This window comes from Heptranchias perlo, unplaced genomic scaffold (assembly GCF_035084215.1).
Source record: "Heptranchias perlo isolate sHepPer1 unplaced genomic scaffold, sHepPer1.hap1 HAP1_SCAFFOLD_168, whole genome shotgun sequence".
Classification (NCBI taxonomy): domain Eukaryota; kingdom Metazoa; phylum Chordata; class Chondrichthyes; order Hexanchiformes; family Hexanchidae; genus Heptranchias; species Heptranchias perlo.
Genome location: NW_027138947.1, coordinates 795,578 through 811,130, shown reverse-complemented (window position 1 = coordinate 811,130; position 15,553 = coordinate 795,578). Strand labels below are relative to the sequence as shown.

Genomic DNA, 15,553 nt, shown 5'->3' with positions numbered 1-15,553 from the left:
CTGAGAATCCACTCAGTGTAAATACTGTAACTGATAATCCCCTCAGTGTAAATACATTAACTGATAATCCCCTCATTGTAAATGCAGTAACTGATAATCCCCTCATTTTAAATACAGTAACTGAGAATCCCCTCAGTGTGAATACAGTAACTGATAATTACCTCACTGTAAATACAGGAAATGATAATCACCTCATTGTAAATACAGTAACTGATAATCCCCTCATTTTAAATACAGTAACTGAGAATCCCCTCAGTGTAAATACAGTAACTGATAATTACCTCACTGTAAATACAGGAAATGATAATCACCTCATTGTAAATACAGTAACTGAGAATCACCTCAGTGTAAATACAGTAACTGATAATCCCCTCATTGTAAATACAGTAACTAAGAATCCAGTCAGTGTAAATACAGGAACTGATAATCCCCTCAGTGTAAATACAGTAACTGATAATCCCCTCAGTGTAAATACAGTAACTGATAATCCCCTCATTGCAAATACAGTAACTAAGAATCCAGTCAGTGTAAATACAGGAACTGATAATCCCCTCAGTGTAAATACAGTAACTGATAATCCCCTCAGTGTAAATACAGTAACTGATAATCCCCTCAGTGTAAATACAGCAACTGAAACTCCCCTCAGTGTAAATAGAGGAACTGATAATCCCCTCAGTGTAAATACAGGAACTGATACTCTCCTCAGTGTAAATACAATAACTGATAATCCCCTCAGTGTAAATACAGGAACTGATAATCCCCTCAGTGTAAATACAGGAATGGATAATCCCCTCAGTGTAAATACAGTAACTGATAATCCCCTCAGTGTGAATACAGTAACTGATAATCCCCTCAGTGTAAATACAGTAACTGATAATCCCCTCACTGTTTATACATGAACTGATAATCCCCTCAGTGTTAATACAGCAACTCATAATCCCCTCAGTGTAAATACAGTAACTGATAATTACCTCACTGCAAATACATTAACTGAGAATCCCCGCAGTGCAAATATAGTAACTCATAATCCCCTCAGTGTAAATACAGTAACTGATAATTACCTCACTGCAAATACATTAACTGAGAATCCCCGCAGTGTAAATACAGTAACTGATAATCCCCTCAGTGTAAATACAGGAATGGATAATCCCCTCAGTGTAAATACAGTAACTTAGAATCATGTCAGTGTAAATACAGTAACTGATAATCCCCTCAGTGTAAATACAGTAACTGATAATCACCTCAGTGTAAATACAGGAACTGATAATCACCTCAGTGTAAATACAGTAACTGATAATCACCTCAGTGTAAATACAGGAACTGATAATCACCTCAGTGTAAATACAGCAACTGATAATCCCCTCAGTGTAAATACAGTAACTGATAATCACCTCAGTGTAAATACAGTAACTGATAATCCCCCCAGTGTAAATACATTAACTGATAATCACCTCAGTGTAAATACAGCAACTGATAATCCCCTCAGTGTAAATACAGTAACTGATAATCACCTCAGTGTAAATACAGTAACTGATAATCCCCTCAGTGTAAATACATTAACTGATAATCACCTCAGTGTAAATACAGCAACTGATAATCCCCTCAGTGTAAATACAGTAACTGATAATCACCTCAGTGTAAATACAGTAACTGATAATCCCCTCAGTGTAAATACAGTAACTGATAATCCCCTCAGTGTAAATACAGTAACTGATAATCACCTCAGTGTAAATACAGCAACTCATAATTCCCTCAGTGTAAATACAGTAACTGATAATCCCCTCAGTGTAAATACAGCAACTGATAATCCTCTCAGTGTAAATACAGTAACTTAGAATCCAGTCAGTGTAAATACAGTAACTGATAATCCCCTCAGTGTAAATACAGTAACTGATAATCACCTCAGTGTAAATACAGGAACTGATAATCACCTCAGTTTAAATACAGCAACTGATAATCCCCTCAGTGTAAATACAGTAACTGATAATCACCTCAGTGTAAATACAGTAACTGATAATCCCCTCAGTGTAAATACATTAACTGATAATCACCTCAGTGTAAATACAGCAACTGATAATCCCCTCAGTGTAAATACAGTAACTGATAATCACCTCAGTGTAAATACAGTAACTGATAATCCCCTCAGTGTAAATACATTAACTGATAATCACCTCAGTGTAAATACAGTAACTGATAATCGCCTCAGTGTAAATACAGGAACTGAAACTCCCCTCAGTGTAAATACAGCAACTGATAATCCCCTCAGTGTAAATACAGTAACTGATAATCCTCTCAGTGTAAAAACAGGAACTGATAATCACCTCAGTGTAAATACAATAACTGATAATTACCTCACTGTAAATACAGTAAATGATAATCCCCTCAGTGTACATACAGTAACTGAGAATCCACTCAGTGCAAATACAGTAACTGATAATCCCCTCAGTGTAAATACAGCAACTGATAATCCCCTCAGTGTAAATACATTAACTGATAATCCCCTCAGTGTTAATACAGCAACTCATAATCCCCTCAGTGTAAATACAGTAACTGATAATCCCCTCAGTGTTAATACAGCAACTCATACTCCCCTCAGTGCAAATACAGTAACTGATAATCCCCTAAGTGTAAATACAGTAACTGATAATCCCCTCAGTGTTAATACAGCAACTCATTATCCCCTCAGTGTAAATACAGTAACTCATAATCACCTCAGTGTAAATACAGTAATTGATAATTACCTCACTGTAAATACAGTAAATCATAATCCCCTCATTGTAAATACAGTAATTGACAATCACCTCAGTGTAAATACAGTAACTGATAATCCCCTCACTGTAAATACAGTAACTGATAATCCCCTCAGTGTAAATACAGTAACTGATAATCCCCTCATTGTAAATACAGTAATTCATAATCCCCTCATTGTAAATACAGTAATTGACAATCACCTCAGTGTAAATACAGTAACTGATAATCCCCTCACTGTAAATACAGTAACTGATAATCCCCTCAGTGTAAATACAGTAACTGATAATCCCCTCATTGTAAATACAGTAACTGAGAATCCACTCAGTGTAAATACTGTAACTGATAATCCCCTCAGTGTAAATACATTAACTGATAATCCCCTCATTGTAAATGCAGTAACTGATAATCCCCTCATTTTAAATACGGTAACTGAGAATCCCCTCAGTGTGAATACAGCAACTGATAATTACCTCACTGTAAATACAGGAAATGATAATCACCTCATTGTAAATACAGTAACTGATAATCCCCTCATTTTAAATACAGTAACTGAGAATCCCCTCAGTGTAAATACAGTAACTGATAATTACCTCACTGTAAATACAGGAAATGATAATCACCTCATTGTAAATACAGTAACTGAGAATCACCTCAGTGTAAATACAGTAACTGATAATCCCCTCATTGTAAATACAGTAACTGATAATCCCCTCATTGCAAATACAGTAACTAAGAATCCAGTCAGTGTAAATACAGGAACTGATAATCCCCTCAGTGTAAATACAGTAACTGATAATCCCCTCAGTGTAAATACAGTAACTGATAATCCCCTCATTGCAAATACAGTAACTAAGAATCCAGTCAGTGTAAATACAGGAACTGATAATCCCCTCAGTGTAAATACAGTAACTGATAATCCCCTCAGTGTAAATACAGTAACTGATAATCCCCTCAGTGTAAATACAGCAACTGAAACTCCCCTCAGTGTAAATAGAGGAACTGATAATCCCCTCAGTGTAAATACAGGAACTGATACTCTCCTCAGTGTAAATACAATAACTGATAATCCCATCAGTGTAAATACAGTAACTGATAATCCACTCAGTGTAAATACAGCAACTCATAATCTCCTCAGTTTAAATACAGTAACTCATAATCCCCACAGTGTAAATACAGTAACTGATAATCCCCACCGTGTAAATACAGGAACTGATAATCCCCTCAGTGCAAATACAGGAACTGATAATCCCCTCAGTGTAAATACAGAAACTGATAATCGCCTCAGTGTAAATACAATAACTGATAATCCCCTCAGTATAAATTCAGTAACTGATAATCCCCTCAGTGTAAATACAGCAAATGAAACTCCCCTCAGTGTAAATACAGTAACTGATAATCGCCTCAGTGTAAATACAGTAACTGATAATCGCCTCAGTGCAAATACAATAACTGATAATCCCCTCAGTGTAAATACAATAACTGATAATCCCCTAAGTGTAAATACAGTAACTGATAATTACCTCACTGTAAATACAGGAAATGATAATCACCTCATTGTAAATACAGTAACTGAGAATCCCCTCAGTGTAAATACAGTAACTGATAATCCCCTCATTGTAAATGCAGTAACTGATAATCCCCTCATTGCAAATACAGTAACTGAGAATCCAGTCAGTGTAAATACAGGAACTGATAATCCCCTCAGTGTAAACACAGTAACTGATAATCCCCTCAGTGTGAATACAGTAACTGATAATCCCCTCAGTGTAAATACAGTAACTGATAATCCCCTCACTGTTTATACATGAACTGATAATCCCCTCAGTGTTAATACAGCAACTCATAATCCCCTCAGTGTAAATACAGCAACTGATAAACTCCTCAGTGTAAATACAGTAACTGATAATCCACTCAGTGTAAATACAGCAACTCATAATCTCCTCAGTGTAAATACAGTAACTCATAATCCCCTCAGTGTAAATACAGTAACTGATAATTACCTCACTGCAAATACATTAACTGAGAATCCCCGCAGTGCAAATACAGTAACTGATAATCCCCTCAGTGTAAATACAGGAATGGATAATCCCCTCAGTGTAAATACAGTAACTGATAATCCCCTCAGTGTAAATACAGGAACTGATAATCCCCTCAGTGTAAATACAGGAATGGATAATCCCCTCAGTGTAAATACAGTAACTGATAATCCCCTCAGTGTAAATACAGTAACTGATAATCACCTCAGTGTAAATACAGTAACTGATAATCACCTCAGTGTAAATACAGAAACTCATAATTCCCTCAGTGTAAATACAGTAACTGATAATCCCCTCAGTGTAAATACTGCAACTGATAATCCCCTCAGTGTAAATAAAGTAACTTGGAATCCAGTCAGTGTAAATACAGGAACTGATAATCACATCAGTGTAAATACATTAACTGATCATCCCCTCAGTGTAAATACACTAACTGATAATCCCCTCAGTGTAAATACAGTAACTGATAATCCCCTCATTGTAAATACAGTAACTGATAATCACCTCAGTGTAAATACAGTAACTGATAATCACCTCAGTGTAAATACAGTAACTGATAATCCCCTCAGTGTAAATAAAGCAACTGATAATCACCTCAGTGTAAATACATTAACTGATAATCCCCTCAGTGTAAATACAGTAACTGATAATCCCCTCAGTGTAAATACAGTAACTGATAATCCCCTCATTGTAAATACAGTAACTGATAAACACCTCAGTGTAAATACAGGAACTGATAATCACCTCAGTGTAAATACAGTAACTGATAATCCCCTCAGTGTAAATACATTAACTGATAATCACCTCAGTGTAAATACAGCAACTGATAATCCCCTCAGTGTAAATACAGTAACTGATAATCCCCTCAGTATAAATACAGTAACTGATAATCCCCTCAGTGTAAATACAGCAAATGAAACTCCCCTCAGTGTAAATACAGTAACTGATAATCGCCTCAGTGTAAATACAGTAACTGATAATCGCCTCAGTGCAAATACAATAACTGATAATCCCCTCAGTTTAAATACAATAGCTGATAATCCCCTAAGTGTAAATACAGTAAATGATAATCCCCTCAGTGTTAATACAGCAACTCATAATCCCCTCAGTGTAAATGCAGTAACTGATAATTACCTCACTGTAAATACAGGAAATGATAATCACCTCATTGTAAATACAGTAACTGAGAATCCCCTCAGTGTAAATACAGCAACTCATAATCCCCTCAGTGTAAATAGAGTAACTGATAAACTCCTCAGTGTAAATACAGTAACTGATAATCCACTCAGTGTAAATATAGCAACTCATAATCTCCTCAGTGTAAATACAGTAACTCATAATCCCCTCAGTGTAAATACAGTAACTGATAATTACCTCACTGCAAATACATTAACTGAGAATCCCCGCAGTGCAAATACAGTAACTGATAAGCCCCTCAGTGTAAATATAGGAATGGATAATCCCCTCAGTGTAAATACAGTAACTGATAATCCCCTCAGTGTAAATACAGGAACTGATAATCCCCTTAGTGTAAATACAGGAATGGATAATCCCCTCAGTGTAAATACAGTAACTGATAATCCCCTCAGTGTAAATACAGTAACTGATAATCCCCTCAGTGTAAATACAGTAACTGATAATCACCTCAGTGTAAATACAGAAACTCATAAATCCCTCAGTGTAAATACAGTAACTGATAATCCTCTCAGTGTAAATACTGCAACTGATAATCCCCTCAGTGTAAATAAAGTAACTTAGAATCCAGTCAGTGTAAATACAGGAACTGATCATCCCCTCAGTGTAAATACACTGACTGATAATCCCCTCAGTGTAAATACAGTAACTGATAATCCCCTCATTGTAAATACAGTAACTGATAATCACCTCAGTGTAAATACGGTAACTGATAATCACCTCAGTGTAAATACAGTAACTGATAATCACCTCAGTGTAAATACATGAACTGATAATCCCCTCAGTGTAAATACAGTAACTGATAATCCCCTCATTGTAAATACAGTAACTGATAATCACCTCAGTGTAAATACAGTAACTGATAATCCCCTCAGTGTAAATACATTAACTGATAATCACCTCAGTGTAAATACAGCAACTGATAATCCCCTCAGTGTAAATACAGAAACTGATAATCACCTCAGTGTAAATACAGTAACTGATAATCCCCTCAGTGTAAATACATTAACTGATAATCACCTCAGTGTAAATACAGCAACTGATAATCCCCTCAGTGTAAATACAGTAACTGATAATCCCCTCAGTATAAATACAGTAACTGATAATCCCCTCAGTGTAAATACAGCAAATGAAACTCCCCTCAGTGTAAACACAGTAACTGATAATCGCCTCAGTGTAAATACAGTAACTGATAAGCGCCTCAGTGCAAATACAATAACTGATAATCCCCTCAGTGTAAATACAATAACTGATAATCCCCTAAGTGTAAATACAATAACTGATAATCCCCTCAGTGTTAATACAGCAACTCATGATCCCCTCAGTGTAAATGCAGTAACTGAAAATTACCTCACTGTAAATACAGGAAATGATAATCACCTCATTGTAAATACAGTAACTGAGAATCCCCTCAGTGTAAATACAGTAACTGATAATCCCCTCATTGTAAATACAGGAACTGATAATCCCCTCAGTGTAAACACAGTAACTGATAATCCCCTCAGTGTGAATACAGTAACTGATAATGCCCTCAGTGTAAATACAGCAACTGATAATCCCCTCACTGTTTATACATGAACTGATAATCCCCTCAGTGTTAATACAGCAACTCATAATCCCCTCCGTGTAAATACAGTAACTGATAATTACCTCACTGCAAATACATTAACTGAGAATCCCCGCAGTGCAAATACAGTAACTGATAATCCCCTCAGTGTAAATACAGGAATGGATAATCCCCTCAGTGTAAATACAGTAACTGATAATCCCTCAGTGTAAATACAGGAACTGATAATCCCCTCAGTGTAAATACAGGAATGGATAATCCCCTCAGTGTAAATACAGTAACTGATAATCCCCTCAGTGTGAATACAGTAACTGATAATCCCCTCAGTGTAAATACAGTAACTGATAATCCCCTCACTGTTTATACATGAACTGATAATCCCCTCAGTGTTAATACAGCAACTCATAATCCCCTCAGTGTAAATACAGTAACTGATAATCCCCTCAGTGTAAATACAGTAACTGATAATCCCCTCAGTGCAAATACAGGAACTGATAATCCCCTCAATGTAAATACAGGAATAGATAATCCCCTCAGTGTAAATACAGTAACTGATAATCCCCTCAGTGTAAATACAGTAACTGATAATCCCCTCAGTGTAAATACAGTAACTGATAATCACCTCAGTGTAAATACAGCAACTCATAATTCCCTCAGTGTAAATACAGTAACTGATAATCCCCTCAGTGTAAATACAGCAACTGATAATCCCCTCAGTGTAAATACAGTAACTTAGAATCCTGTCAGTGTAAATACAGTAACTGATAATCCCCTCAGTGTAAATAGAGTAACTGATAATCACCTCAGTGTAAATACAGGAACTGATAATCACCTCAGTGTAAATACAGCAACTGATAATCCCCTCAGTGCAAATACAGGAACTGATAATCCCCTCAATGTAAATACAGGAATAGATAATCCCCTCAGTGTAAATACAGTAACTGATAATCCCCTCAGTGTAAATACAGTAACTGATAATCCCCTCAGTGTAAATACAGTAACTGATAATCACCTCAGTGTAAATACAGCAACTCATAATTCCCTCAGTGTAAATACAGTAACTGATAATCCCCTCAGTGTAAATACAGCAACTGATAATCCCCTCAGTGTAAATACAGTAACTTAGAATCCTGTCAGTGTAAATAAAGTAACTGATAATCCCCTCAGTGTAAATACAGTAACTGATAATCACCTCAGTGTAAATACAGGAACTGATAATCACCTCAGTGTAAATACAGCAACTGATAATCCCCTCAGTGTAAATACAGTAACTGATAATCACCTCAGTGTAAATACAGTAACTGATAATCCCCCCAGTTTAAATACATTAACTGATAATCACCTCAGTGTAAATACAGCAACTGATAATCCCCTCAGTGTAAATACAGTAACTGATAATCACCTCAGTGTAAATACAGTAACTGATAATCCCCTCAGTGTAAATACATTAACTGATAATCACCTCAGTGTAAATACAGCAACTGATAATCCCCTCAGTGTAAATACAGTAACTGATAATCACCTCAGTGTAAATACAGTAACTGATAATCCCCTCAGTGTAAATACATTAACTGATAATCACCTCAGTGTAACTACAGTAACTGATAATCCCCCCAGTGTAAATGCAGTAACTGATAATCCCCTCAGTGTAAATACAGTATCTGATAATCCCCCCAGTGTAAATACAGCAACTGATAATCCCCTCAGTGTAAATACAGCAACTGATAATCGCCTCAGTGTAAATACAGTAACTGAAACTCCCCTCAGTGTAAATACAGTAACTGATAATCACCTCAGTTTAAATACAGTAACTGATAATCCCCTCATTGTAAATACAGGAACTGATAATCCTCTCAGTGTAAATACAGGAACTGATAATCACCTCAGTGTAAATACAATAACTGATAATTACCTCACTGTAAATACAGTAAATGATAATCCCCTCAGTGTACATACAGTAACTGAGAATCCACTCAGTGCAAATACAGTAACTGATAATCCCCTCAGTGTAAATACAGCAACTGATAATCCCCTCAGTGTAAATACAGTAACTGATAATCCCCTCAGTGTTAATACAGCAACTCATAATCCCCTCAGTGTAAATACAGTAACTGATAATCCCCTCAGTGTTAATACAGCAACTCATACTCCCCTCAGTGCAAATACAGTAACTGATAATCCCCTAAGTGTAAATACAGTAACTGAGAATCCCCTCAGTGTTAATACAGCAACTCATTAACCCCTCAGTGTAAATACAGTAACTCATAATCACCTCAGTGTAAATACAGTAACTGATAATTACCTCACTGTGAATACAGTAACTGATAATCCCCTCATTGTAAATACAGTAATTCATAATCCCCTCATTGTAAATACAGTAATTGACAATCACCTCAGTGTAAATACAGAAACTGATAATCCCCTCACTGTAAATACAGTAACTGATAATCCCCTCAGTGTAAATACAGTAACTGATAATCCCCTCATTGTAAATACAGTAACTGAGAATCCACTCAGTGTAAATACTGTAACTGATAATCCCCTCAGTGTAAATACATTAACTGATAATCCCCTCATTGTAAATGCAGTAACTGATAATCCCCTCATTTTAAATACAGTAACTGAGAATCCCCTCAGTGTGAATACAGTAACTGATAATTACCTCACTGTAAATACAGGAAATGATAATCACCTCATTGTAAATACAGTAACTGATAATCCCCTCATTTTAAATACAGTAACTGAGAATCCCCTCAGTGTAAATACAGTAACTGATAATTACCTCACTGTAAATACAGGAAATGATAATCACCAAATTGTAAATACAGTAACTGAGAATCCCCTCAGTGTAAATACAGTAACTGATAATCCCCTCATTGTAAATGCAGTAACTGATAATCCCCTCATTGCAAATACAGTAACTGAGAATCCAGTCAGTGTAAATACAGGAACTGATAATCCCCTCAGTGTAAATACAGTAACTGATAATCCCCTCAGTGTAAATACAGGAACTGATAATCCCCTCAGTGTAAATACAGCAACTGAAACTCCCCTCAGTGTAAATAGAGGAACTGATAATCCCCTCAGTGTAAATACAGTAACTGATACTCTCCTCAGTGTAAATACAATAACTGATAATCCCATCAGTGTAAATACAGTAACTGATAATCCACTCAGTGTAAATACAGCAACTCATAATCTCCTCAGTTTAAATACAGTAACTCATAATCCCCTCAGTGTAAATACAGTAACTGATAATTACCTCACTGCAAATACATTAACTGAGAATCCCCACAGTGTAAATACAGTAACTGATAATCCCCTCAGTGTAAATACAGGAACTGATAATCCCCTCAGTGCAAATACAGGAACTGAAAATCCCCTCAGTGTAAATACAGAAACTGATAATCCCCTCAGTGCAAATACAGTAACTGATAATCCCCTCAGTATAAATACAGTAACTGATAATCTCCTCAGTGTAAATACAGCAAATGAAACTCCCCTCAGTGTAAATACAGTAACTGATAATCGCCTCAGTGTAAATACAGTAACTGATAATCGCCTCAGTGCAAATACAATAACTGATAATCCCCTCAGTGTAAATACAATAACTGATAATCCACTAAGTGTAAATACAGTAACTGATAATCCCCTCAGTGTTAATACAGCAACTCATAATCCCCTCAGTGTAAATGCAGTAACTGATAATTACCTCACTGCAAATACAGGAAATGATCATCACCTCATTGTAAATACAGTAACTGAGAATCCCCTCAGTTTAAATACAGTAACTGATAATCCCCTCATTGTAAATGCAGTAACTGATAATCCCCTCATTGCAAATACAGTAACTGAGAATCCAGTCAGTGCAAATACAGGAACTGATAATCCCCTCAGTGTAAACACAGTAACTGATAATCCCCTCAGTGTGAATACAGTAACTGATAATCCCCTCAGTGTAAATACAGTAACTGATAATCCCCTCACTGTTTATACATGAACTGATAATCCCCTCAGTGTTAATACAGCAACTCATAATCCCCTCAGTGTAAATACAGTAACTGATAAACTCCTCAGTGTAAATACAGTAACTGATAATCCACTCAGTGTAAATACAGCAACTCATAATCTCCTCAGTGTAAATACAGTAACTCATAATCCCCTCAGTGTAAATACAGTAACTGATAATTACCTCACTGCAAATACATTAACTGAGAATCCCCGCAGTGCAAATACAGTAACTGATAATCCCCTCAGTGTAAATACAGGAATGGATAATCCCCTCAGTGTAAATACAGTAACTGATAATCCCCTCAGTGTAAATACAGGAACTGATAATCCCCTCAGTGTAAATACAGGAATGGATAATCCCCTCAGTGTAAATACAGTAACTGATAATCCCCTCAGTGCAAATACAGTAACTGATAATCCCCTCAGTGCAAATACAGTAACTGATAATCACCTCAGTGTAAATACAGAAACTCATAATTCCCTCAGTGCAAATACAGTAACTGATAATCCCCTCAGTGTAAATACTGCAACTGATAATCCCCTCAGTGTAAATAAAGTAACTTAGAATCCAGTCAGTGTAAATACAGGAACTGATAATCACCTCAGTGTAAATACATTAACTGATCATCCCCTCAGTGTAAATACACTAACTGATAATCCCCTCAGTGTAAATACAGTAACTGATAATCCCCTCATTGTAAATACAGTAACTGATAATCACCTCAGTGTAAATACAGTAACTGATAATCACCTCAGTGTAAATACAGTAACTGATAATCCCCTCAGTGTAAATACAGTAACTGATAATCCCCTCATTGTAAATACAGTAACTGATAATCACCTCAGTGTAAATACAGTAACTGATAATCACCTCAGTGTAAATACAGTAACTGATAATCCCCTCAGTGTAAATACATTAACTGATAATCACCTCAGTGTAAATACAGCAACTGATAATCCCCTCAGTGTAAATACAGTAACTGATAATCCCCTCAGTATAAATACAGTAACTGATAATCCCCTCAGTGTAAATACAGCAAATGAAACTCCCCTCAGTGTAAATACAGTAACTGATAATCGCCTCAGTGTAAATACAGTAACTGATAATCGCCTCAGTGCAAATACAATAACTGATAATCCCCTCAGTGTAAATACAATAACTGATAATCCCCTAAGTGTAAATACAATAACTGATAATCCCCTCAGTGTTAATACAGCAACTCATAATCCCCTCAGTGTAAATGCAGTAACTGATAATTACCTCACTGTAAATACAGGAAATGATAATCACCTCATTGTAAATACAGTAACTGAGAATCCCCTCAGTGTAAATACAGTAACTGATAATCCCCTCATTGTAAATGCAGTAACTGATAATCCCCTCATTGCAAACACAGTAACTGACAATCCAGTCAGTGTAAATACAGGAACTGATAATCCCCTCAGTGTAAACACAGTAACTGATAATCCCCTCAGTGTGAATACAGTAACTGATAATCCCCTCAGTGTAAATACAGTAACTGATAATCCCCTCAGTGTAAATACAGTAACTGATAATCCCCTCAGTGTGAATACAGTAACTGATAATCCCCTCAGTGTAAATACAGTAACTGATAATCCCCTCACTGTTTATACATGAACTGATAATCCCCTCAGTGTTAATACAGTAACTGAGAATCCCCTCAGTGTAAATACAGTAACTGATAATCCCCTCATTGTAAATGCAGTGACTGATAATCCCCTCATTGCAAATACAGTAACTGACAATCCAGTCAGTGTAAATACAGGAACTGATAATCCCCTCAGTGTAAATACAGTAACTGATAATCGCCTCAGTGTAAATACAGGAACTGATAATCCCCTCAGTGTAAATACAGTAACTGATAATCGCCTCAGTGCAAATACAATAACTGATAATCCCCGCAGTGTAAATACAATAACTGATAATCCCCTAAGTGTAAATACAGTAACTGATAATTCCCTCAGTGTTAATACAGCAACTCATAATCGCCTCAGTGTAAATACAGTAACTGATAATTACATCACTGCAAATACATTAACTGAGAATCCCCGCAGTGCAATACAGTAACTGATAATCCCCTCAGTGTAAATACAGGAATGGATAATCCCCTCAGTGTAAATACAGTAACTGATAATCCCCTCAGTGTAAATACAGTAACTGATAATCCCCTCAGTGTAAATACACTAACTGATAATCCCCTCAGTGTGAATACAGTAACTGATAATCCCCTCATTGTAAATACAGTAACTGATAATCACCTCAGTGTAAATACAGTAACTGATAATCCCCTCAGTGTAAATACGGTAACTGATAATCCCCTCATTGTGAATACAGTAACTGATAATCCCCTCATTGTAAATACAGTAACTCATAATCACCTCAGTGTAAATACAGTAACTGATAATCACCTCAGTGTAAATACAGTAACTGATAATCGCCTCAGTGTAAATACAGTAACTCATAATCACCTCAGTGTAAATACAGTAACTGATAATCACCTCAGTGTAAATACATTAACTGATAATCACCTCAGTGTAAATAAAGTAACTGATAATCGCCTCAGTGTAAATACAGGAACTGAAACTCCCCTCACTGTAAATACAGTAACTGATAATCCCCCCAGTTTAAATGCAGTAACTGATAATCCCCTCAGTGTAAATACAGTAACTGATAATCCCCCCAGTGTAAATACAGCAACTGATAATCCCCTCAGTGTAAATACAGCAACTGATAATCGCCTCAGTGTAAATACAGTAACTGAAACTCCCCTCAGTGTAAATACAGTAACTGATAATCGCCTCAGTTTAAATACAGTAACTGATAATCCCCTCATTGTAAATACAGGAACTGATAATCGCCTCAGTGTAAATACAATAACTGATAATTACCTCACTGTAAATACAGTAACTGATAATCCCCTCAGTGTACATACAGTAACTGAGAATCCACTCAGTGCAAATACAGTAACTGATAATCCCCTCAGTGTAAATACAGCAACTGATAATCCCCTCAGTGTAAATACAGTAACTGATAATCCCCTCAGTGTAAATACAGCAACTCATAATCCCGTCAGTGTAAATACAGTAACTGATAATCACCTCAGTGTAAATACAGCAACTCATAATTCCCTCAGTGTAAATACAGTAACTGATAATCCCCTCAGTCTAAATACAGCAACTGATAATCCCCTCAGTGTAAATACAGTAACTTAGAATCCAGTCAGTGTAAATACAGGAACTGATAATCACCTCAGTGTAAATACATTAACTGATAATCCCCTCAGTGTAAATACAGTAACTGATAATCCCCTCAGTGAAATACAGTAACTGATAATCCCCTCATTGTAAATACAGTAACTGATAATCACCTCAGTGTAAATACAGTAACTGATAATCACCTCAGTGTAAATACAGTAACTGATAATCCCCTCAGTGTAAATACAGTAACTGATAATCATCTCAGTGTAAATACATTAACTGATAATCCCCTCAGTGTAAATAGAGTAACTGATGATCCCCTCAGTGTAAATACAGTAACTGATAATCCCCTCATTGTAAATACAGTAACTGATAATCAGCTCAGTGTAAATACAGTAACTGATAATCCCCTCAGTGTAAATACATTAACTGATAATCACCTCAGTGTAAATACAGGAACTGAAACTCACCTCAGTGTAAATGCAGTAACTGATAATCCCCCCAGTTTAAATACAGCAACTGATAATCCCCTCAGTGTAAATACAGCAACTGATAATCGCCTCAGTGTAAATACAGTAACTGAAACTCCCCACAATGTAAATACAGTAACTGATAATCACCTCAGTGTAAATAAAGTAACTGATAATCGCCTCAGTGTAAATACAGTAACTGATAATCCCCTAAGTGTAAAAGCAATAACTGATAATCCCCTCAGTGTAAATACAGCAACTGATAATCCCCTCAGTGTAAATACAGTCACTGATAATCCCCTCAT

At 36.3% G+C, this 15,553-nt stretch overlaps 1 protein-coding gene across 1 annotated transcript in view; it reads left to right on the top strand.

The window, feature by feature from the left end:
- Positions 1-15,553, top strand: part of LOC137309551 (mucin-2-like) — a 165,151-nt gene that overhangs the window by 31,180 nt on the left and 118,418 nt on the right. Inside the window, exons 9-11 of the mRNA XM_067977696.1 lie at positions 118-585; positions 3,148-3,675; positions 12,837-13,034. Coding sequence (XP_067833797.1) covers positions 118-585; positions 3,148-3,675; positions 12,837-13,034 — 1,194 coding nt within the window. The remainder of the gene's footprint in view (positions 1-117; positions 586-3,147; positions 3,676-12,836; positions 13,035-15,553) is intronic.